Source organism: Balaenoptera acutorostrata, chromosome 18, assembly GCF_949987535.1.
Source record: "Balaenoptera acutorostrata chromosome 18, mBalAcu1.1, whole genome shotgun sequence".
In the NCBI taxonomy this organism is placed as follows: Eukaryota; Metazoa; Chordata; class Mammalia; order Artiodactyla; family Balaenopteridae; genus Balaenoptera; species Balaenoptera acutorostrata.
Window position 1 is genome coordinate 75,151,316 of NC_080081.1, and position 25,412 is coordinate 75,176,727.

General features: G+C 42.5%; 2 protein-coding genes across 5 annotated transcripts in view; one reads left to right on the top strand and one right to left on the bottom strand.

Annotated features, from left to right (window-relative positions):
* POMP (proteasome maturation protein) overlaps nt 1–25,412 on the bottom strand; it is a 57,213-nt gene that overhangs the window by 6,354 nt on the left and 25,447 nt on the right. The window lies entirely within an intron of this gene.
* On the top strand, nt 3,110–20,358 carry SLC46A3 (solute carrier family 46 member 3). Of its 3 annotated transcripts, none has more exons than XM_057532745.1 (6): nt 3,112–3,610; nt 4,087–4,300; nt 9,658–10,528; nt 11,997–12,080; nt 16,905–17,061; nt 19,067–20,357. In XM_057532745.1, exons 2-6 carry the CDS (start codon nt 4,112–4,114, stop codon nt 19,149–19,151), a joined length of 1,386 nt encoding a protein of 461 aa, XP_057388728.1. In that variant the 5' UTR covers nt 3,112–3,610; nt 4,087–4,111; the 3' UTR covers nt 19,152–20,357. The 3 variants fall into 3 exon arrangements, with proteins under 3 accessions (XP_057388730.1, XP_057388728.1, XP_057388729.1); XM_057532746.1 differs by lacking the exon at nt 3,112–3,610 and adding an exon at nt 3,830–3,898; XM_057532747.1 differs by lacking the exon at nt 11,997–12,080 and having other exon boundaries at nt 3,110–3,610; nt 19,067–20,358.

Below are 25,412 nucleotides of genomic sequence, written 5' to 3' on the forward strand. Positions count from 1 at the left end.
TTCTAGGAGCTTTCACATATATCCTGTGTCACCTGCTGTGGTGGAAAATGAAGCCACGTTTAAGTTACTACACAAATAAATCAAATTTGAGCTTCCCTCCTGACTGTGAGAAGTCTATTCATCATTCTCTGAGTTTTCCCCTCCTTGCAAATTAAGACCCCCCTCAAGGTGCTTATTTCATCCAAGTGAGTCAGTCTGGTTTAATATTTCTGTTGTGCAGAAAAGAAATTGAGAAGTCTGGTGTGACTGCTTAAGCTTCCAACTTCTGCTCTGGTGAGGCTGACACAGAAAACAGGAAGTCCGGCTCTCGGGTGTAAGGGTTCAAAGTCTACCCACTGAGCCAGTGCGGCACAGACTGCGGGGAGGGAGGAGAACCCAGGCTAGCAACGGTTACCCTACACTATTGGAGACTGGGTTCCCAGTACAACTTTAGAGACAGATATTTTTATTTACAGAAAATCAGTAATTTCTCTTAAGGAACCCCAAGGTCCAAGGCGGCAGATGAGAACACGGTGCAACATCATTACCCTGTTCCTAACTGGCCTTCCCCTGAGACAGGAAAGGCTCGGGTGCTGGGCCTGCCGTACCAGCCCCGCTCTTTTACTGCACCCCCAGCAGCACCAGCACCGGCAGCATGGTGGATACCTTCTTGAGGGCCATTATTGCACATTTCTCACCACTCGGCTTACTTAGGACTGTCCCAACACATCATAAGTGTTAGAATAACTTGAAACCCCAAAGGGGAAGTCAGGATTTCTGATTTACCGGGGAAATCCTTGGGCTCTTTGCAGATTTGCCCACCTCCTCCCCAGCAACCTTCAGATTCCATTCACCAGTGGGCTGATGGCGAGACAAAGCCCCAACCTTGGCCAAGCCGAAAAGTTGCTGCTCAGCCCCAATGCTCTGGATCCAGGGGCCCACTTGCCTTATAGCCACACACCTAAAAGAGGTATAAATCATACCAGTTATATTTATGACATAAAAGCTACAGCATTTGGTGATCAAAAAGCCAGGTACAGGACTTCCCAGGCGGCGCAGTGGTTAAGAATCCTCCTGCCCATAAAGGGGACATGGGTTCGAGCCCTGGTCCGGGAAGATCCCACATGCCGCGGAGCAACTAAGCCCGTGCGCTGCAACTACTGAGCCTGTGCTCTAGAGCCCGTGTGCCACAACTCTTGAAGCCCACACACCTAGAGCCCATGCTCCGCAACAAGAGAAGCCACCACCAGGAGAAGCCCGCGCACCGCAACAAAGAGTAGTCCCTGCTCTCTGCAACTAGAGAAAGCCCGCATGCAGCAACGAAGACCCAACGCAGCCACAAAAAAAAAAAAAAAAAAAAGCCAGTTATGATTCCCAGGTCTCTGACTTTGCTGACTGGACAGGTGATATCATTAGTTGAAACAGGGATTTCAGGAGGGAATTGGATTTATAAGGAAGATGGTATATGTTTTGGACATTTTAAAGTGTGCAGTGGTTTTTTAAAATACTCGGGTGGAAGCTCTGGGTGTCAAGTTCAAGAGAACTGGGTGAGCTTGAGATTTGGGAGTGATGGGTATATTGGTGGTTGATCACTAATGTGGGTGTGATTGACAGGGCAGAAGAGGAGCTGGGATGGAACCTGAGAAACAGTACCATTGGAGAAGCAAGCCCACCGAAGAAACTAAGGAGCTCTCAGGGTAACAGAAAGATAGGGTTGTGTCATGGAACCCAAAGGGAGATAATATTTCAAGAAGGAGGAATTTGTTCAATGGCATCCAAGGCAACAGAGGTCAAGAAAGACAAGCGTTGAAGTTAGGTTATGAATTTCTCAGATAGATAAGACCTATCCAGGTCTGTTTAGGCCTATTATTGACCAAGGTCATATGATCAGATTATATTCTTTTTCAACAACTTGTGCTTGGATTTGTATGATTAAACTCTTATGAGCACAGTATTGACAATCACCTACTAAGCAGTCATTGCTTAGTGTAACTAAGATCTTTTCACCACATCTTACTTTGCTGATTTTATCAGAAGCTTAAAAGCCACTTTCTTCTTGAAACTAACAAAATCTAGTAGCTACTATATTCTGTTTTGGCTTTGCCACTTGAATATGGCATTGCCTGGTACAGCACAGGTTCTTTGGAGATCAGTATGTCTATTCAGGTGTCAGGTGGTAACTCAATTCTCCCACACTTTTTACTGGAATACTATGAAAACATTTTGAACATGATATGACATCCTTTGGTCTTCATTTAGCTTGGGTGTATCGTTTATATATTTAGTCCACCTCTTTTCTCTTTACTCTGACATTGCTAAAGTACTTCTACTTGGAGCCAATGTGATCATAAGTGGAAATACAAATACAGGTGACATCAAGTGCTGGTACTTGATTATAAGACAATTCAGAATATGCTTACGCTAAAATCTCTAGGTCATTAAACTGAAAACATAAAATTTCAAAATTCTCCTGGAGACCTCTGCCCTGGAAAATACAGCTTTTGATCCCGTGGTCCCCTGTGAATGCATTCCTCCCCGTTACAAGAAGTAGTAAATCCAGCTCGTTCATCTTCAAGTGTGTTCCTAGTGGGCTTGCTGGGGGGAATGTACTGTCCCTCCTTTGCTCCGGGGATGTGCTGTATGCACACCTCGAGGGTTTCATCGCAACGAGCCGGTAAGGCTGTTAATGCCCACCTGACAGATAAAGAAATGGACGTTCATAGAGATGAAATAATTAGCCCAAGGTTGCATCACCAAAAAGAGCCAGCGACCACATTCCAGACCCCGGCTAACTCTGCCAGGAGCACTCTCTCTCCCGCACCCTCCACGGGCGCCCCTACCCGGTCCCCCTCTTCTGCGTTTCTCAGAGCACTTGCCTGGCCCGAACGGATGCTACAGGAGCCTGCATCCCAAAATGTTACTTCTGCAACAAATCTCCTGCGTGCTTCCGTGAAAAGCGATATTCGGACCCGGAAAAGCTCTCTAACCGCAGAGTCCTTGCACGAGCCCGGGGCTGCCAGCTGCGGTGGCCCCACAGGGGCCTCCGGGGGCGGGCGCTCGGGAGCGACGTCGGAGCGGACCAATCCCCGCGGGGGTGCCGGCCAAGGGGCCCAGTCGCAGGAAAGCAGGACAGCGACCGCCCAGGCGGCGGGGGACCAGCACCCCCGAGGCCCGTCTCCTGGGCCGGAGGCGATGCTCGGCTGGCGGGGCTCACCGCGAGCGCAGGCCGGGCCGCGGACCCAGCGACAGCCCGCCGACGGCTCAGGGAGCAGCTGCCCGGCGCGCGGGCCCCGCGGGAGCTCGCCGGGCGGAGCCCGCAGGGCCACGCAGGAGCCGAGCGAGGGCTGCGCGGTGAACTGTCACCGTTGCCACTCTGGACGCGGAAGTGCGCTTTCTTGTTTTGCTTTAAAATCAGGGCTTGCGGTCTCCCGACCTGTGCATCTGGTCGAATTCAGCGGCAATTCCCCTTCCCATCCCGGCGCGGCGGCGCAGACCCAGCCTCCGTGCGCGCTGGCTGTCCAGGCGGCACCGCGGGCGCAGGGCAGCCCCTGAAAGGAGACAGCCCCCGAGACTCCGGCCCCGCAAACGGTCAGACCCGCGCCTAGCTCGGCAGGAAGACTGTGACCGTGGGGTGAGTTAAAACAACATAAACAAAGCCTTACTATTGGAAGCTGCTTTTTAAAGGCCCCCTTCCTGTCCGCTGTTCACAAGCAGCAAAATCAATAATAAACAATTACGTAATTGTCGTGTCCCCAGAGCAACCTCACTGTTTCCCTTATGAAAACGAGCTGGCAGTATTCAGTGTGGGAGTTGTAGTGTGACCACTGGATAGCCAAAGTGGTAGACAGCTTATTAAGACTATCTTAAAGAATCATCTCAAGGGCGGGTTGAGTCCTTAAAGGTCCAGCTCTTAAAAATGGTAAGTGCGACAGTCTCAGGTTTACTGCGTACTCTGTTCCTAAGTGAAAGTTATCTTCTTAGGAAGTGCTTACTGCTTTCTGTTCCCTAGTTTGCTTGTTTACTCCACAAAATTCCTCTAACTTCCCCATCATTGAAAATCTAGCCTCTCAGATAAGAGTGCTACTGATTATCTCCTTTTCTTAATAGAATTTCAGCTACCTACCCAAGCAAGATGAAGATTCCATTTGTGGAACCTGCCATTTGCCTTAGTGTATTTGCTATGACTTTGACTGCTCCACTGACAACACAATATGTGTACAGAAGAATATGGGAGGAAACAGGCAACTACAGCATTGCACCCGATAGCAATGTTTCTGAGTGTGCAAAAAACAAAAGCAGCCCAATTTTCGCATTCCAGGAGGTAAGAAATTAAAATATTCCTAACATGTATTAAAAAGGGAATGTGCAACAGGATTTTAAAGGAAAGAGGATACTGCACTCCTCATACATTGATCTCTTAAGGGTCACCCTAAAACCCCTAAGTCCCAAACCAAAAAGCCTTTATTCAGCTCTCATTCTGTTTGAAGCTTCCTGACACCTTTAATCTGCCTATTCTACTTAAAACCCCCTTTTTCTTCTGTGACACTGGCTCTTCTCCTTTCTCTCAGAAAATGTCAGGGCAGTCTCATCTCCTCCGTGGCTGTCTCCTTTCTTCTTCCCCACGGAAAGCCTGAAAGTTGGGACGGGGCAGGCTGGAATGGTACTTGGTGGCCAGGGGTGGGGTGAAGCGTGGGTCCTGCCTTTCCCTTGCCCGCTTCCTCCCTACCCGCTTCTGCTTCACGGGCATGACCCAGTTTTCAGTGACCCCAGAAAGCGGCCCATCCCTGAAGACTGTGGGCGCGGCGCCAGGGTCTGTCATGGGGTGAGGGTGGCACTTGTCACCCATCACTCGGTGTTCTCAAGTCAGTGTGACCCCCCAGTGCTGAGGAGCATGTGTGTGAGGATATGGGGGTGGAGAGCACCCACTTGCGCTCTGAGGACACTGAAAATGTTCAGCCAGATACTCCAGAGCCTTTCCTTCCCCACGTCCAGCCTCCTCCCCCAGGAGGTACGTCGCCGGTCTCCATTCCCTTAGGCGGTCTTTAACAGTCTACCAGTGTCCAAGTGCAAAGGAGAGAGAGCATCCAGATTGGGAAATTCCCCCCCACTCCCCGCCCCCACCACCAATGCCTGAAAAACAACCACGCTTGTAAACTTTGAACTCTTCCCCTTGGGAATATTTTGTGATGGCAAAAGAGTGGTGCTGCTTCACCAGTCAGAAGATGAAAAGAGTCGAAGGGACTCTGAGTCGCCTGCACCCACGGAGAAAAGAACAGATTATTTCTGAACAGCCACGCAGATATCAAGGTTCTGGCCTAGAGTGAGGTCATAAAAACAGAAGGGCCGACAAGGGGCTCTCCTCTTGGTTTTGTCTCCCTTTAAGAATGTTTCCTGTTACATGTATATAATCTCCAGGGAGTAAGAAGGTTCCAGAGGTTCCTCAGTTTCTGCATTTGATTCTGTAAGTTCCTTCACCAGCCCCCTGGGAGCAGTGGGAGGGACAGAGGAGAGGACTTGAGTGTCTGGAAAGGTTGGCTGTCCTCACCCTCTAGAGTGACGGGAGACGGGCCTTGGTCCAGCCGCTTTGTTGACCTCTGTGGCTCTGCAGGTGATGAGTATTGGCCCCGCTCCCTGCCTAACCCAGCTGCTGAAAGCCCCCCACTGCCCAGAGCAGGGGTCTCATTTTGAAGATTTTTGCCAAACTTTTTAATCGATTGACTGCTGTTTCACCGGATTAATGTTCAAGAGAACACACCGCCCTAGATCCCCTGCCTTACAGTCGGCGCGCTAGAGCTACAGGTGCTTTTTCTCAGGTTGGGGAACTAGGAACCATCCCACCCACAACTGGGACAGGGCGTGGCGACCCACTCACCACTTGCTCCTTAGGACAGAGGAACACTTCCTTCTGGCCCCTTCCCTGGCTCCTGTCCCTGCTCAGCTTCTCAGAGAATATTCTGCCCCCTTTAAATCCAAGAACAAATGTTCCCTGTTATGTGAGCTTCCATTTAGAGATCTGTGGACTGTTCTTGTAACCCCAAAAATAAGAGATGTCATAGCACAGGGTCAGCCCCTGATAAAATAAATAAATGATTTTCTTTTTCAGCTCAGATTTTTCTTGCCACTCTCCCAAAAGATCAATTGTGTGTAAGAATACAATGTGTTGAACCTCTGTTATACCATTTTTATTTATCCTTCCCACATAACAAATACACATTTACATACGTATTGGTATGCAAGATAGTATTATGAATTTCAAGGTACAAATATAAGAATAATCGGAGCAATTTCACTTATATTTAACATTTTCAAAGTCTATTTGGATGAAAGTCATATTTTTCAATCCATCTGGGGTTAAGGTATATATAACATACATATTCATATGGATATTGATCTAACCTATCTCTCAAATCTTCAAGTTTTCTGAGCCCTGTGACTATAAGTACAGTTACATACTTCTCTTGGGCGATGAGATTAATCTCTAAAAGGCCTCTTAACAAAGTGGCAAGGCTGTGGAAGGAAACTCTTGGCGAAGGGCAGAGAGTAGGGAATTCTGGGATGTCTATTGACTTTTGTGGAGGAAGGAATTTTTAAGCCCCTTACCGCCCTCTCCTCCCCTTGTAAATGATTGGTTTTGAAGTGTTACACCGGCCATTGTGGCCTATTCTCTTCAGGCGGCTTTCAAGATAGGGACTCTGCCGCTGGAGGGGACAACTTCGGGTTACCCAACAGATCATGAAGTTGTTCTTGCTCAGGAATTTATTTATAAACCTTTTAATAACACAATCCCTGGTCACCAGCAGATAAGGAATACCTTCTGCTCAACTGGAATTAATGTATGCATTTTAGTCTGTGAAATTGTGACTTCCTTAAAATTGATCGCACTTCCCTTAGTTTATCCCCGTCTCAGCACCTTGTCATTCTGTTCAATCTTGTATAGAAATAGCTTTTTTTTTTTTTACTCTGATTTCTCCCATCTACCCTTATATATAACACGTAACACATAATTATAATTCTCCAGAGTTTATAATGTTCAAACACAATTTCTTCTGTCTCAACATTGATTTATGGTTGAAATATGCTTTGAGTTTGTTAAGATCTGAATTTGACAACATGGGTTGCAGATGAGGCGAGTAGTGTGTGTAACAGACTGGGTTGGGATGACAGCAGGAAAAAAGGAGAGGACAGGACTTAAGCGGAGGCGTGGAAATGGGAGGAGGAACCCAAAACTGGAACATCTTGCTGAGGAGTTGATTAAACGATAACTGTTTCATTTATTTGTTTATTCAATAAATATTTACTTGATGGCTTCTATATCTGTAGGAGATACAAAGATGTGCTCAAAAGATCTAACCTAGTAAAAATGAAACAGCACTGACTGTACGAGGACCCTGTGTGGAGCACCTTATATTGACTTTAATTTTAAGTCTCCTGACAGCCTGCAAGATTGGGACTGTTGACATTCCCTCTGGTCAGATGAAGAAGCTACAGAGATAAGTAATTTGGTCAGGATCACACATAGCACGCAAGTTACAGAGGCCTATTTTACTTGATAGTTTGTTCATTTAATCAGTCTGTCTATTGAGTACCTACCCTCCCTGGAAGCACTGTTCTTGGAGCTGGTGATACTATGGTGAAGAGGACAAGGTTTCACCCCACCCAGGAGCTTAGGTTGTAGTAGGGAAGTCACACAATGCACAGATCGAATAAAATATAATTTCCTGTCAAGGAGCCAGTGAGTCTCTAAGGAAAAAAACAACAAGGATAAGGGGCTGGAGCGTTGGGTGGGGATTAGCGGGGTTGCTTTGGATTGAGTGATGGTCAGGGAAGGCCCTTCTGAGGAAGTGGCTTTGAACTGAGGAAGTGAGCTGTGCGACGATCAGGCAGAGGGAACAGCAAGTAGCACGGAGGTTTGTGGAACGGCTTGTTGGCCGAGAGGAGTGAGGAAGGGGAGATGAATCAGAGGCGCCGTGACGTGGGGTTGCCCCCCCGCCGTGGCAAGGAGTTTGCATTTATCCCAGTGTAAGGAAAGCCATTGGGGGTTTGACAGAGGAGTGACACGAGCTGATGTGTGCTGTTAAAGACCACTCTAACTGTGGTGTACAGAACTGACTGTATTGAATCCAGATTCCTCTGACTCCAGAGCTCAAGCTCTTAATCAATACACAAAAAAGTACAGCTGCGGAATGATAACTGTTCTGTGAGAAGGTTCAGGAAAAGGAGTGATGACCCCTGTTTGGGAATTTCAGGGAAGTCTAAGTGGGACCTGACTACGGACTGTGCCTGGAACATAGACCGTATTTGGGGGGTGAGTGGGGATAATGCTGAAGATGAGATCAGGCCACGTCTCGGGGGCCTTAAGTACCAGGCTAAGGAGTGTGGACTTTCCCAGGCAGTGGGGAGACACTGCAGCTTCTGAGCAGGTGAGAGACATGCCGGTAGTGTACTGTGGTGCTATGCAACATGTGCCCAGCAGTAGTGTCTGGGATCTGCAAAGTGGTAAGACTGACATTATATTCTCAATTGAATGAAGAGACCAGTTAGATGCCAGGGTGGTCCAGGTGAAAACCAGTGGGAGTTGTCATTCAAGTGGCAACTATGGGACCATCAAGAAGGTAAAGTGAGAAACTTTGGGGGGCATGGATGAAGGGAAAGGCTAGAAGCAAAGATGACTGAAGTTTTGGGTCTGAGTGACCAGAACATTTCCTGGCAACATGGAATGGCCTGAATTATATAAATATATAAAAATAAAAATAGGCTCACTATTTTAAAAAACCATTAATTCAGTATCTGATATTTTTGTGGTTCATCATATTTTTGTGATATGTTTGTGGTTTTTAGGGTGCTTTCTAAATATTAAATGAATAAATCTTTTTTAAAATGAGTTTAGTAATCCCCATTATAAAAACGGCACATATCCTTTAATATAAAGTCTGGAAAATACAGAGAAGTGGCGAAAAGAAAATGCTTTTAAATCACCCCAAGTTCTTCCCATCAAATACCTAGTGTAACGATTGTTACATCTGCCAATCCACGTGTACGTAGTTGTTTTGGTCCTCAGGCAAGTTGAGTTCAGCTCACTCCTTAGTTCATGGCATGCTACCATCTTTAGTCAATACAAAGCTCCTCTTTGAGTTTTATCTTAATTTTTAGTAAATAAAGGAGTATTTGTGGAGACACGTAAAAGGACAACTGAGCTCTATCTAAATAAAGGTCTATCAGATACGATGTTTACATGTGATATTCATTCCCCTTTAGAGTAGAAGGAAAGGTGTATCATGGGAAAGGGTACCGTTCTTGCTTTAGAACAGTGGTCATGATCTCTTAGTGCTAACTGTTCACAGAAGAAAGAGAAGTCATTACATGACCAGTCCCCGAGGCCTTGGGTTCTGTGGATCCTCTATAGAAGTCAGACATACACCAATACACACACTTTTATTTTTATGGATTAATGTCTCCACTGTGGTACTTGAATATTGTGACTGAGCATTGATGATTGTATCACCTCTTGATATTTGCTTTGTGAACTGGATGAAGATTTAAGCTATATCAAACCCATGCACTAGAGATTCCCCATCCCTGACCTACTGGCAGTATCAAGAAAAAGTATGTACCAGGGTATTTTTAGGCATATTGTATAAGCCTCTGTAAACACTTTGTCTTCTTTTTATTTCTTTGCAGGAAGTTCAGAAAAAAGTGTCTCTTTTTAATCTGCAGATGGACATAAGCGGGTTAATTCCTGGTCTCGTGTCTACATTCATGCTTCTGTCTCATAGTGACCACGGAGGACGAAAATTCCCTTTGATTTTGTCTTCTTTTGGTGCTCTTGCAAACAGTGCTTGGCTCTGTTTGCTTTCCTATTTTGCCTTTCCAATCCAGCTTTTGATTGCATCTACCTTTTTGGGTGCACTTTGTGGCAATTACACCACACTTCTGGGAGCCTCTTTTGCCTACATAGTTGATCAATGTAAAGAAAAGAAACAAAGAACAATTCGAATAGCTATAATTGACTTCCTGCTTGGAATTGTCACTGGATTAACAGGATTGTCTTCTGGCTATTTTATTAGAGAACTAGGTTTTGTGTGGTCGTTTTCAATTGCTACTATGGCTCTTACTGTTAACTTGATTTATATTTTATTCTTTCTTGAGGATTCAGTGAAAGAGCCTTCATCTCAGAATGTTTCTGTATCATGGACTGAAGGCTTTAAAAACTTATTTTACCAAACTTACATGCTTTTTAAAAATAATTCTGGTGAGCAACGATCTTTGCTCTGCTTGTTGCTTTTTACAATGATCACTTATTTTTTCGTGACAATTGGCATTTCCCCCATTTTTATCCTTTATGAATTGGATTCACCACTCTGCTGGGATGAAGTTTTAATAGGTTATGGATCAGCTTTGGGTAGTGTCTCTTTTTTCAGCAGTTTCCTAGGAATATGGCTTTTTTCTTACTGTATGGACGATATTCACATGGCCTTCATTGGAATCTTTACCACCATGGTGGGAATGGCTATGACTGCTTTTGCCAGAACAACACTGATGATGCTTTTAGGTAAGTGACAAGTGGAGCCCAGAACTGTGTATTGATGTTTACATAAAATGAATTTAGTCTGTTGGGTGAGAAACTTTAATATAAAATTCTCTATTTAATGCATTTTAGTTCAAGTAAAGGTAATTTGTTTAAAGCTAGTTTGCCAGAAGCTGAAAGCCAACTGACTTTAAAGAAAAAAAAAAAAGTTGAATAACCACAATTTTCCAAATTTGCATATTTGCCAAAAAATTGTTTTGAGGAACATTCTTCTTATGAATCAGTCCTTCAAAATAGCATTCACCAACTTGAATATTTCTTAAAATGATGCTAAGAAGGCTACAACTTTAAGACAACTGTGTAAAGTATACTCAAAAGATACATTAAAGAAATTCATTGAATATATTCAAGAAGATTTTGCAAATTGATCTTTCAGCAAATTGGTCATTTCATGAATTGGCTTTTGATGAATCACTTTCTGGCAAATAGGACTGCTTCCTTAACTAGGGCTTGAGTGAGATACTGTGTTTGAAAGGGTTAAAGGATCTGTTAAAGTGGGACCTCAAGAAAGATCCAATTTAGTCTTTTTCTACAAAGGCAGTGTTAACCTCTTGCTACCTTGCAGGGAAGCACGGTGACCAAACAGAATTGGGCTTAATTTCCATCTACAGCACTAGGTGACCTTGGGCAAGTTACTGAACTACTCTGAGCCCTTGTTTTTTCATCTATAAAATGGGCATAGTGGTACCTAATTCAGAGGGTTATAACGAATATTAGAAGAGATAACTGTAAATCACTTAGCGCAATGCCAAGGGTTCAGTAAATGCCAGTTCTCCCTCCCTGTTTCCCTTGGAGTTGCCAACGCCAAGTAAGTTAATACATGTGAAAACATGTTGAAAACTTTAAAGCGGTCTGCAAATGTAATATCTTACCATTTTGTCATATAACTAAAAATGCTACTATTAAGGGTCATAATTTAGGAGCAGAGGCAATTTGTGTTCATGAAATTATTCAGCCACAAAGATGAACAAGCAAGAAGATAAGGAACCAATTTACCAATAAGTAGATCAATATAATAAAAGAATTTTAATGATGAGAATGCCAAGTCTGAAAGAGCAAAAACAGAAAACAAAAAACTTATTAACAGTCACAACCTGCTAAACATGACGTTACTCTCATAACTAGGAAAACAGATAAATTTCAAGTGGCAGATTATGTAGATCTGGACCTGTAACTTCCATGAACTCTTGTTCTCTGCACTAGAATAAGAATTTAAGAGTAAACTTAAACTTGAGAGTAATCTTAAACTGACCTGTCTATAGTCTATCTTAATTCATTAAACAGAATTCTACCATTAATTAATTCAGCCGTTAGATGCAGTGAGTTAAGATGCTTATAGAAAATGAAGTATTTAGAGATTAAGTGTTCCAGCTTTAAAACGGACCCTTAGTTTTCTGATTCAGCCAGTAATTTCCGACTATTCCTCTCACAGTCAGGCTGCCATTCCTTTTCACTGTTGTGCCACTCTCTGTTCTACGGTCCATGATATCAAAAGTGGTTCGTTCTACTGAACAAGGTGAGTTTAATTTGCTTAAGGAATAGAATGAATCTATGATCTGTACCAACTCATATCTGTGTACAATCAGTTTTGATTCTTCAGGATATTCTACAACCCTTTTTCTGCACAGAACTCCTTTTGAATTGGTAAGGTCTGTGTTAGGAAGAGCTTATATTCAAGCAAGGGAGCCCCTGCTCGGGGCCTGGTGCTTTAGAGGGCTTTCTCTGGAGCTGCACCGCCCCAAGGGGAGAGGAGACCTCAGGGCCAGGCGATATGCCCCCTGGGAGCCCACAACACTCCCCCCTTCTAGGCTACACTCTGGGTACGTGGGTCCCCATAACTCCCAGCTGAACAGGTCATATCCAGTGAATGCCTTGATGATCTTCTTCCTCAGACCCATTCTCCTGAGGGTAGACTGTGACCCCAGTGTGCTCTCCTGCACACCAAAGGGGTCGCCAAAGGGTGACTCTGTACAGGAGGGTCTGGCCCAACCTTGGAATTGCAGGGCGGGGTGCCTACACCCACGTGTCAACGGCCCTTTCTGAGCAGAACAAGAGGTAGAATACAACGTGTGTGGCTGCAGCCTGCAGCCTGCAGGCTGGGGGCTGGGGGCTGGGGGGTGAGGGGGGTGAGGGCCAGCTCCCCCAGGGCTGTCATGTTCCACATGGAACTCTAAAACGTCTGAGAATTCTAAGTTTGTGTCTGACCTCCAATCATTAGGAAGGTAGTTTCTCAGAGTAGGGAGACAGAACATATCTTAGTTAACAGTCTGTTAGTCAGAATTATAACTTTTTTTTTTTTTGGCTGCGCCACACGTCTTACAAGATCTCAGTTCCCCAACCAGGGATTGAACCCAGGCCACATCAGTGAAGGCCCAGAATCCTAACCACTAGGCCACCAGGGAACTCCCAGAATTATAACTTTTTTTTTTTTTTTTAAAGGAATTCCTTTTTTTATTTTTATTATTTATTTATTTATTTAGTTTTGGCTGTGTTGGGTCTTCGTTTCTGTGCTAGGGCTTTCTCTAGTTGCGGCAAGCGGGGGCCACTCTTCATCGCGGTGCGCGGGCCTCTCACTATCGCGGCCTTTCGTTGTGGAGCACAGGCTCCAGACGCGCAGGCTCAGTAATTGTGGCTCACGGGCCCAGCTGCTCCGTGGCATGTGGGATCTTCCCAGACCAGGGCTCGAACGCGTGTCCCCTGCTTTGGCAGGCAGATTCTCAACCACTGCGCCACCAGGGAAGCCCTATAACTTTTAAATACTTAGAACTTGTAGGCTTCTAATTGTATTCTTACGCTGGATTCCACAAATGTTAGAGCTGGGCCTGAGTCAGAGTCCTAGAAAAAACAGCATCCCACTCAGCTGATTCAATCAAGAGACTTCAGGGAAGGGCAGCACAGAGGAGAGGATGGCCCAAGGAGGGAGGGAGCAGAGAAGAAACTGCACAGCCTTCTCCTCCTGGACCCCACTGACCAAGTCCAAGGAAGTCCAAGTCATAATATCTGTGGGGTCAGCCTCCCAAGCACAGAGCAGGGCACAGAAGATCAAACAGCTGAAGGGGAGGGCAGAGAAAAACCAGTACAGAAGGAAAACAAAAATTAAATCTCTAGTTAGAACTGGGTACTTGTTAGAGACTAGCCATATGTGGCTGATCTCCTTTTCCTTTATCATACGAATATTATGAGACCTTAGAGCTTTCTTTTGTTCCATGTCTTAGCCTGGTGCAAATGTTCTTATCAATTGTTTATGAATAATTCATAATTATGCTATTGTACTTATGGCACTTTAGTCAACACTGGAGAAGACTGCATAATTCAGTAAGGTTGAAAATACATTTCTGGATTCTTTTCCACTCATAAGATGTAGCTATATATTCACACAGCTGTTTATAGATTGTGTGATGAGGATTAATTGGAAAACCACTTAGGAATATAAAAACTACAGTATGTAAAAACCTACCTGCTTCCTTGAATTATGCAGTGGTTTCTTAGATATGACACCAAAAGCACAACAAAAAAAGAAAAAATAGATAAATTAGACTTTATCAAAATTAAAAACTTTTATGCTTCAAAGGACACCATCAAGAAAGTGAAGGGGCTTCCCTGGTGGCGCAGTGGTTAGGAATCCGCCTGCCAATGCAGGGAACACGGGTTCGTGCCCCGGTCCGGGAGGATCCCACATGCCGCAGAGCGGCTAGGCCCGTGCGCCACAACTACTGAGCCTGCACGTCTGGAGCCTGTGCTCCGCAACAGGAGAGGCCGCAACAGTGAGAGGGCCGCGCACCGCGATGAAGAGTGGCCCCCGCTCACCGCAACTGGAGAAAGCCCTTGCACAGAAACGAAGACCCAACACAGCCAAAAATAAATAAATAAATAAATTTATTTTTTTAAAAAAAGTGAAAAGACAGCCCACTGAATGGGAGACTATATTTGCAAATCATACATCTGATAAGGAACTTGTATCCAAAATATATAAAAACTATTAAAACTCAGGAATAAAAAGACAACCCAATTAAAAAATGGGCAAAGGATTTGAATTGACATCTCCCCAAAGAAGATGTACAAATGGCCAACAGACACATGAAAAAATGCTCAACATCATTAGCCATCAGGGAAATGCAAATCAAAACCACAATGAGATCCACTAGGATGGCCAAGATGAAAAAGACAGACCATGAGAAGTGTTGATGAGGATGTGGAGAAATTGGAACCCTCATACACTGCTGGTGGGAATGTAAAATGATGCAGCCATTTTACAAAACAGTTTGGTACTTCCTCATAAAGTTAAACGGAGGTACCTTATGACTCAGCAATTCCATTCCTAGGTATATACCGAAGAGAAATGAAAACATACGTCCACACAAAATCTTGTACACACATGTTCACAGCAGCATTATCTGTAATAGTCAAGAAGCATAAACAACGCAAATGTCCATGAACTGATGAATAAACAAAATGAGGTGTGTCTGTCCAACGGAATATAATTTCGCAATAAAAAGAAATGAAGTAATGATAAGTTGTGCTGCTCAGGGAAGTTCAGCAACAAGCTAGAGCTACTTCATGAGATGGTTGTTTGTGTCAGAACACAGCACGGCCTGACCGAGTTCCCAACAAGAAAGAACTCAAGCGGCTGCATAATAGGATTAGCACCATACCACTTGTCCCCGGCTGTAGCAAGGGATCAGAAATAAAATGAAACAATAACGTAGATACATAACTAGGAGAACTTCTTTCCAATTAAACTAACTTCCTGTATTGTCATAAACCATAGAGGCAGTAAGTGCATATGCTACTTGATGACTGGTAATTGCCCTTGAATGAAGCTTTTATTCATTCATTTGACAAATCTATATTAAATGTGAACCAGGTGCCAGCACAGCTACGCTCTGGGGACACAGCAGTGAAAAAAGCACATGTGCCCTTGACATTGACAGAACTTTCATTTTGGTCAAAAGAAGACACATCTCTGATAACCCAGCATTCTGCAGAGACATGTTTGTTTTATGAACATGTGTCCTGTTGTTCAATGAAGACTTTGAAGCAATGTATGAGAATATGTATAATAGAGTGAAAGTTTAAATAGATTAAAATCAATACACAGTCTAAAAGACCAAGACCATGGGGAAAGTTAGAGTCTAGACATGTAAACTATAACCTAGCTATGAAAGGTGATCCTCAAGTTTGCCCTTTTCCTTCCTATCAGTCCAATCAAACACAATTATTTATAGGATTTGCACTGTCTGTAAGAAAAATATATTACAATTTATCATGGAAAAGTAAACTCGGCGAAGTAGGGAACAAGCAATGGCTTAAGAAGAGTCTGCAGAAACTACATAGGAACTTATGCCACGGAAGCCACAGAGAGCTGAGACAGCCACATTTGTAGTGATGCAGAATTTGACAAAGAGGAAAAAAAGCACATCAAGATGACCAGCTGTCTTTCGGGAGTTTCACTCTTCAGTCAGTATGGTCTTGGATTCCAGACTGAACTCAAAACTGGTAGAAAAATGACCATTTCTCTGACTGTGAGCTTGGGCCGACCATGCAGCCATTTCAGGCTTCTTGAGCAACGCTCCAGGGCCTGCCCTTTCCCACACTTGGCCTGTGGCAAGCGGGAAGGACAGCAGAGTCCCCTCAGAGGGGAGCCAGTTGTAAGCAGGTAAGACAGAAAAATACGTTGTAAAGAACCACTCAGTGTCAGACTGTGGCATAACCTTCACTAGAGCACCGGGGGGCAGTTATGTAGTTACTTGATGAGTCACACAGGAATCTTGTGTGACTGAACTTTTTGTTACTCTGGAGGAAGAGATCAAATTCAAATTGCAGAATGTATGGTAAGAAGATTATCTCTCCCACCTTGCCCGTCACTCTTGCCAGATCTGACCTGACCTTTCCGAGGGCCAGTGGGTGGGACGTTGCTCGCTGGGAGCCATCCTGCCCCTGCAGGTGTGTCCCAGATTAGCGCAGGGACTGAGAGTGGGAGGTGGCACCGAGGACCTCAGGGGCAGGTGGGGCTGTGTCTTAGGCTGTAGCAGGGACGGGAGACGCAGCAGATTGCACACGCCTCAGCTTGCAGTGCCTTTTAGCTTTGCCGCACGGACCCTGGGAGGACTGATTCCAGCGCCTCTCACACCAGGTCCAGGGAGAACTCCTGAGCTCAGTTTCTTCACCCACAAAACGGGTGACTGCCTTCTCAGGGATTTTGAGGGAGTAGCTTTCCTTCACCAAGCAGTGCCCCCAAGCTTGCACTTTTCACTGAGCAGCCGTTTTCTGCATTATTTTTGTTTGTTGTTTTGTAACTCAGCCTTTTCTCTCTCTCCCTCCACACCCTGACCCCAAACAGGCACCATGTTCGCTTGTCTCGCTTTCTTAGAAACACTTGGCGGAATCACTGCAGTTTCTACTTTCAACGGAATTTATTCAGCCACCGTTGCTTGGTACAAAGGCTTCGTCTTTCTGCTCTCCGCTGTTTTATTACTTATTCCAGCCATCAGTCTATGGTATGTCATTACTTTTTATCCTTTTATCAAAGGATAGATGGATTGAGTGAATTCCCTGACCTCACCAGTACAGTTACATAGATCTGTTGAAGTTTTGCCTCGGAATGTACTTTTCTCAAGAACTTTTAGACATGAAGACATCTGTCAATAATTTTGGAGACTTAGAAAGAAAGAGACAGTGGCGTGGCCGACCAGGACTAGGAGAAAGAAACACTGGGTTAGACAGAGACTCTGAGAAGTTACCCTCTTATCTTTAAATATGAACAACTGATGAATTTAGTGTCTAAGAATATATATGTATATTCAGTACATACATATTCATATGTATAGTCAATACACATATATTCTATGAATATGTATATACATACATATACAAACAATGATTTCCTACAGTATAATATCCCCTGAAGGTCAAAGATTACTCTAAGAAGATATACTTTAATACAGATTCTTGGGTAAATGACAAGAGCAGATAGCATGCACTGGATATTAAGAATTCTCTTTCCTTTACAGAGAGGTGGCTTATCTGATGATTTCCTTTTCAAATGTAAATATCCAACTAAATACAAACTACAAAATTCTATTTGTGAATAGGACATAGAATAAAAAGACCAGAGGCATAAACTTACAAGAAATATGTATTCTCCCTCTCCCTTTCAATGGACAAAAAGTGTAAGCCAACTAGATAAGTGGTTGTGAAAACGCACAAGCAAATATATTTGACACATTCTCTGGGGCCCAAGCATTGAGCTAAGAGCTCATTAACCTGCCTCTGCTGGGCTTGCCCATTTCACACGGCTGCCCCAGAGCAGGGTGATGGGGATGGGTAGAAGGTGGGGCACAGGGTCTGGAATCTGCCTTCCCCTAAGCACTGTGGGCTGTGGCTGCGAGGGAGGGAGAACAGAATCTATCCACACAGGCTTTAAACTCTGCCATGGCTGTGAACTCCTTAAAGGGCTGGCCTGCGTCTTATTCAGAGTAGGACCTCGGTACATACTGTCTCAGTGGGTTGCTGATACCTAGATCTGTGTTAGATGGACTACAATAGTATTTACAGTTCCTCTAGAACTGTGATGAAAAGCTATTTTTACTAGGTATCTTTTTAAAAGGAGACTATCACCTATTGAATTGGCAAAATTAAAACTCCATGCTTTGCTAGTGAGCACATGATGAGACCATCAACCTTATACTTTGCTGGGAGTAGTGTTATTCGGCATTATCATTTTTGGAAAGCAATTCATGAACATGTATCAAAAGTTTCCCAAAAAAATTCATGGTATTTGAACCAGTGATCCCATTTAGAATTCTATCCTGAGGAAATGATCAGAAATGTCAAAAATTTATATATAAAGAAGTTCATTATGGCAAAAAATATTTTAATGACCAAAATGGCCAACAGGAAATGGTTAAGTAAATGATGGTGCATCCGTATCAAGAAAAATGACTTTAATAAGAACTGCATTACATGGGAAGTAGAATAATAGGTCATTTTAATTTTATTCTTCATATATTTATAAACATTCTGTTATGAACACATATAACTTTTATAACTGGAAAAATTAGTGCAGCGAGATTAAAGGTCATTATTCTTTTAATAATGCATCTAGTGTAAATGTAGTTGGTCTTCTGAGATTTTTTTAAAAAATCTGTTCAATATTTTTAAAATTAAAATTACATGCTGTTTTCATTATTTCCTGATGTCTTCTATCCTAGCTTCAGTTATAGGTATTAAACATGAACTTCAGTAATAGCTTTAGTTACAACTATTTTATGTGGACTGTGCAGAGAAGACAGTGGGACAGATGGACATTTTAGGGATCTGGAAAGGGAAGAACTCGTGTAGATTTTTTTATTTTCAGAAAGCTATGCATAACAAGCCTGTTACATTCAAAATACCAGTATCCTCCTTCTTTGTATAATTTATTAAAAGCCATGTAACCAGGGAAAAGATGGAATACAGATTATTTATGTATTGCCTTAATCGATGTCTTATTTGCTTTGGCAGTGCTGTCAAGTGCATCAGCAGGAATGCGGGAAGCTATGTCCTTCTTATACAAGAAGAATCCAGCGAAGACACTTCAGACAGATGATTAATTGTGATTAAAAAAAAATCCAAATGCTCATATCATATACTCTTGACTTCTGAAGGATGTAACTAGCTCCACAATCAGTACTTCATGAATAATCAATGCTGCAAGTCCTTTCTTCTAAACTAAACAGTCAGAGAAATAGTTGCTGCTCTAGCTTCTTACAGCATCATGCACTTCGAGCACTTTATGAAGATCATGTGACATATTTCCAGTAGGTAAAAGAACAAATCTCAAGACACCTCCCACTTTGGGATTTACAAAAGAAACTGAAACTTATCGGTATAAAATGGGACTAAGAACTCTGATACAATCCAAAGCAACAATCTCCCTGATATACTCCAGTCTCTCACATTAAGACCAGGAAGAACTCTTTGTTTGCCTCAGTTTCTTCATCTGCAAAATAAGTTTTTGACCCCTCTCAAAGATTTTGAAGGCATAACTGTTGAAAATTATGAGTCAGTCGCTTATAGGAAAATGATGGAAGTTTCAAGTATTCATAATATAATTTTCTTCTACTTGGGTAATGCTTTGTTTTATAGAGCCCATCAAGGTGTTAGTGATAGTCAAAGCTCTCAGTAGCTGCAGTATCCTTCAAAGGGAAGCACTTTAATGAATACGTTTTCACTTTTCCTAATATGTTTCATCAGTGACAGGCATGATAATATTTCCGTAAGTAACACAGGGGTGACTGAAAAAAAGATTACAAATAGTTCCTAAAGAAATGTAAAAACTGAGTAAACAGGCAATCATGATGTAAAGTAACTAGTATTTATAGAGTCAATATTCATTCCTTCTTTCTGTCAAAGGGTATCCATCTCTTACTGCCTTATACTCATCCTGGGACCACCATGGTCCCTGAAAACACCGCACCCTCTCCTGCCTCCTGTCTGCACACAGGGTTCCATTGGGCCTTCTTCCCTCCCTACGTTGAAGCTTTTAAGTTTCAGCCAAGGCATAGCTTCCGCTTCCTTCATGTCCCTTCCGGACATTTCTACCCTCACCTCCCGCCCACCTCCACCCCCCACCCCTGTCCCTGCAGGGCTCCCACAGCTCTCTGGGTACTGCCATCCAAGCATTTTCCCTTGTCTTGTAATGTTTGTTCCCCTACTTGACAATGAGCACCTTGAGGACAGGGACAATCTTTGATTCCTCATTATATCCACAATAAAATTTGAACTAAATGAACACAGAGTTCTGTTTTCACTTGTAAAAATCATTTAAAGCTATATATTTAATGCATTATGAGAGTAACCACTGATACTATGCCATAGTCATTAAGCCAGCCTTGCAAATAAATTGAAAAATATGTAGCCCATATGCATTTATGGTTTATGGTATTTTCACAGGTCCTTCAATATCTCCCATTTTCTAAGTTTCCATATATAATAACACAAATGTCTTGAAGTACACCTAGCTGATTAACTCCTTTGTAATCTCTTGAAAGTAGGTAGAGTCTTCTGTTTCATAGCATTGTTTACGGCTTTTTTCTGTAAGGTAATCAATGATTGCTTGACCAGCAAATAGCACTCATAATTTAAAATACTAGAAATTCTTTTTTCCAAGACCATTCCTTTTAGGTTTAGCTAATGTCTTCTGGGCTATTCTCAGATTGACTGATTGATTGATTTTTGTTTTACTTTCTGTTCAATGCTCTTCCCAGAACAAAAGAAAAAGTACTTTATGGTTTACAAAATGCTATGTCAAGTTATTTTATCCTCTTAATAACCCTTCAAAGTAGACCTTCCTTTTTCCCATTTTATGGACAAGGAAGGCAAGTCTCAGGCTTCACCTGACCATGGTTATTCAGCTACCACTAAGCAACAGTATTATACACAGATGGATTTGGCACTGCTGAGGTTCTTCACAGAAGGGTGTGACAGATTATAAATCCAATATTCAGAATTGTATCAAGGAGAGTATAAAGTGCCCCCCCAAACACATTAGCACTACCAGTACCCAACTAACTGCCCATAAGATTGACTTTTTTGAGGTTAGATAAGGTCTATAACAAAGTCCCTTCCAGCTCAACCTTCCCTGATTTTACACATTCCACCTGAACTGAAGAGAACACACATGGGAATGTTTAATACAGTGGGAGGATTAACAGATAATCTGTCAGTTGAGCAAAGACCATTTGCGATGCAGTAAGTGTATCAGGGGACTGGACTGGGGTAGCCCAGGGTAAGAACACAGCATGATGGGCTTAGCCATCTCCAAAGAGTCTGTCCTAAGAGACAGTTAGTAAATGGGATGCTGGGAGCCTAGAGAAGCATGCAAGCTGATGGGGGTATTTAGCCAAGACATGGGGTGGCAGGGGTGGAGGGGAAGCTATTATCTAACATCCTGTAATGTGACCTAATTATCTAATTATCTGAACAAAGAATATTAATGGATGACTTGTTTTTATGGCATCTATATAAAGAGGAACCAAAAGGAAAAACATGTTCCTTTCATCTAGGACTGTACAAGGGTGGTTAGATATACCATATCTAACAGAAATAAATATTTTCATCACTCGGGAGGGTGTATTTCCGTTTCTATGAGGCTGGACTATTCAGTAGGATCCTCCATAGCCTGCACTGCACAACTCAAGAAACCCCTTTTCTCCACTCCTATGCTCACTAAATAATCCTCTGGTTACTCACTCAGTATCCAAAAATCTTGCTAATAACAATAAGGTGCCCTAAGTTCAGTCTTTCTTAAAGAAATGTCTGTATATCAGGACCACCTGAGGAATTTTTTAAAAATCTCTGGAGATTCTAATTCAGCTGGTCTGGAGTGGGGTCTTAGAATCTATGAAAAAAATCTCCCCAGGTGAGAGATACACATTCAGATCTGGAAACTACTGCCCTAGATAAGTGCTTCTCATCCCTAAATGCACATTCAGACAATCAGCATGAGCAGGCAGTTAAAAAAATACAAATACCAAGCCTTACTTTAGGCCAGTGGTTCTCAGCCTTGGCTGCTGGGCAGAACTGCCAGGGAGCTTTAAACACCGCCAATGCCCAGGTCCCAGGCCAGGCCAACCAAGTCAGAACTGCTGGGAGTGGGAGGCGGACAACAGTAGTTTTTCAAATGTTCTCCAGGTGATTCCAGTATGTGGCCAGGGTTGAGAATCACTGCTCTAGATCAGGGGTTGGCAAACTTTTTCTGTAAGTGGCCAGACAGCCAGAACGTAAATATTTTAGGCTTTGTGGGCTACACAGTCTGTCACGGCTACTCACTTACCTGCTGTCGTAGCACAAAGCATCCTAGACTGTGCATAAGCGAACATGCATAGCTGTGCTCCAATAAACAAAACAAGCAGCAAGCTGAATTTGGCCCAGGGCAGTAGTGTGCCGAACCCCTGCTCTCGATGGAGGACACACATATTTTGGTTACCGGAGAGATATGTCCCTCATTGTAATTACTGGGATTCTAGGTTACAGAATACATAAAATAGTGTAAATATAAAACCCTTGCTATAGCGCCTGGCTCAGTTCAGGCTTGAAAAATCAGTCTCATTTGATTAGCGTGAGGTAGTCCCTTGAGTCAAATTGATTCTAGTTGCACTTGACAGAAGTTTCTGGACTTACATGGCTATAGATCATTACTTAGAGACAGCTTTCTTGGGAATGATATGCAGCTAGAATGTGATCAAGATGGGACATAGCCCAGATGGTTTCACTGCCAAACATTTAGGGAACAGATCAATTCTACACAAGTGTTTCCATAAAATAGAAGCAAGGAACATTTCCCAACTTGTTTTATGAGGTCAGCATTATCCTGATACAAAACCAGACAAAGAAACTACAAGAAAAGCAAACTACTCCTAAAAAAAAGAAATAATTTAAAAAGACAAGTTAGGTGATACAAACTTTAACACTTCATGAAGTGGACAATCTACATTTGGAGAATGGCAAAACAGAGTGGAAGGCAGGAAGCTTTTATAGGATAAAGAACACGGATCAAGAAAGTCATCGCTCAGGATCAGTTCCAGGACCCTTCCCTCCCCCTCCCCCTGAGGATACCCAAATCCATGGATGCTCAAGTTCCTCATGTAAAACGGCACAGTACTTGCATGTAACCTATGCACATCCTCCTGTGCACTTTAAATCATCTCTAGATTACTTATGGTACCTAATACAATAGTTGCTGGAATGGCAAATTCCAGTTTTGCTTTTTGGAATCTTCTGGAATTTTTTTTTCAAGTATTTTTGATCTGAGGTTGGTTGAATCTGAGGATGTGGAATCTGCAGATACAAAGGACCAACTGTATAAAGCCCAGAGTTGGTTTGGCATTTGGGGATGGGCTGACTGGATATACTGCCTTTCTGGTCAAGGGGAGAATTTATGGGCACGAAAGTTACCTAAGTTTTGGTTTGCTGATGTGGCACCCAGGCAGGAGCAGCTCCATCTTGGGCCTAGAAAGTTATTTCAACACTGCACACTAATATGTCTTATGAACATAAACAAAAAATTCACCACTAAATATTAACAAATCAGGTAATATATAAGAAAGATACTACATCCTGACGAAGTGAGGGTATCCAGAAACTGCAAGGCTGACTCAATATTTGAAAATCACTTAATGTAATAATGCATCATATTAACAGACTAAGGAGAAAAAACCACATGGTCATATCAATAGATGCAGAAAAAACATTTAACAAAATTCAACATCTATTCATGATAAAAATTCTCAAGAACCTAGGATCAAGCTAATTCTCAAGAACCTAGGATCAACCTAGGATCAAGCATCTACAAAACAAAAACAAACAAAAAAAACCCATACAGCTAACACGATATTTAATAGTAAAAAGACTGGATACTTTCCCCCTAAGATTGGGAATGAGACAAGGATACCCCATCTTACAATTCCTATTCAACACTATACTGGAAGTCCTAGCTGTAAGGCAAGAAGGCATACAGATGGGGAAGGACAAAGTAAAGCTGTTTATCTGCATATGACATGACACAGAAAATTCTAAAGCTTCATTTAAAAAAAAAAACTACTATAATTAATAAATGAACTTAGCAATGTCATAGAATACAAAGTCAATGTACAGGAATCAATTCTATGTCTATATACTAGCAACAAGCAACTGATAAAATCAAAATCAAAACCAATACCACTTAAAAATAGCATTGGAAAAAAACCCAAAATATCTAGGGAGAAATTTAACAAAATATGTTTAAGACCTGTACACTGAAAACTATAAAACACTGCTGAGAGAAATTAAGGAAAACCTAAATAAATGGAAAGATATGTGCTTATTATGTATTAGAAGACAACACTGTTAAGATATAAAAGTTCCAGAAGAAAACATTCAAGAAAATCTTTATAATCATGGGTTAGGCAAAATTCCTTAGATAGGATGCCAAAGACACAAAACACCAACACTCAGATTAATTGGATTTCATGTAAATTAAAATTTTCTGCTGTTTGAAACACACCAATAAGAAAACAAAAAGGCAAGCCAAGATTCCAGAAGGTATTTGCAATATATATATCTGACAGATGCTTTATATCCAGTATACATTAAAAAAAAAAAAAAAAAAAAAAACTCTTACAACTCAAAGAAGTAAGCAAACTACAGATCTGCCTCAACTTATGATGGGGTTATGTCCAGATAAACCCATCATAAAATGAAAATATCATAAGTCAAAAATGCATTTAATACCCCGAACCTACTGAACATCATTGCTTAGCCCAGCCTACCTTGAACATGCTCAGAACACTTAACATTAGCCTACAGCTGGGCAAAATCATCTAACACAAAACCTATTTCAAAATAAAGTGTTGAATATCTCACATAATTCATCAAATACTGGACTGAAAGTGAAAAACAGAATAGTTGTCTGGGTCCAGAATGGTTGTAAGTTCACCGGTTGTTCGCTCTTGTGACGGCGCGGCTGACGGGGAGCTTTGCTCGCTGCCGCTGCCCAGCATCACGAGAGAGGATCTATGCGTTTCATTAGCCCAGAAAAAGAGCCACAGTCAACATTCAAAGTACGGTTTTTACTGAATGCCAATTGTTTCTGCACGATGGAAAAGTCGAAAAATCATAAGTCAAACCATCGTAAGTTGGGGACTGGCTATACTTTTTAAAAGGTGGAGGAAAGGGCAAAAGATTTGAGAAACCAGTTCACAAAACAAAGATACAGTAATGCTCAACACCATTAGTCATCAGAGAAATGCAAATTAAAACCGCAATGAGGTACCACCACGTACTCCCTAGAATGGCTGAGTTTACAAAGTGTGACAAGACCAAGTACTAA

Excerpts from the sequence above, each read along its gene's own strand:
- SLC46A3 (XM_057532745.1), top strand. The coding sequence starts at position 4,112 with ATGAAGATTCCATTTGTGGAACCTGCCATTTGCCTTAGTGTATTTGCT. Across the intron at positions 4,301-9,657 it reads CAATTTTCGCATTCCAGGAG|GAAGTTCAGAAAAAAGTGTC; the intron begins GTAAGAAATTAA and ends ATTTCTTTGCAG. Across the intron at positions 10,529-11,996 it reads AACACTGATGATGCTTTTAG|TCAGGCTGCCATTCCTTTTC; the intron begins GTAAGTGACAAG and ends TTCCTCTCACAG.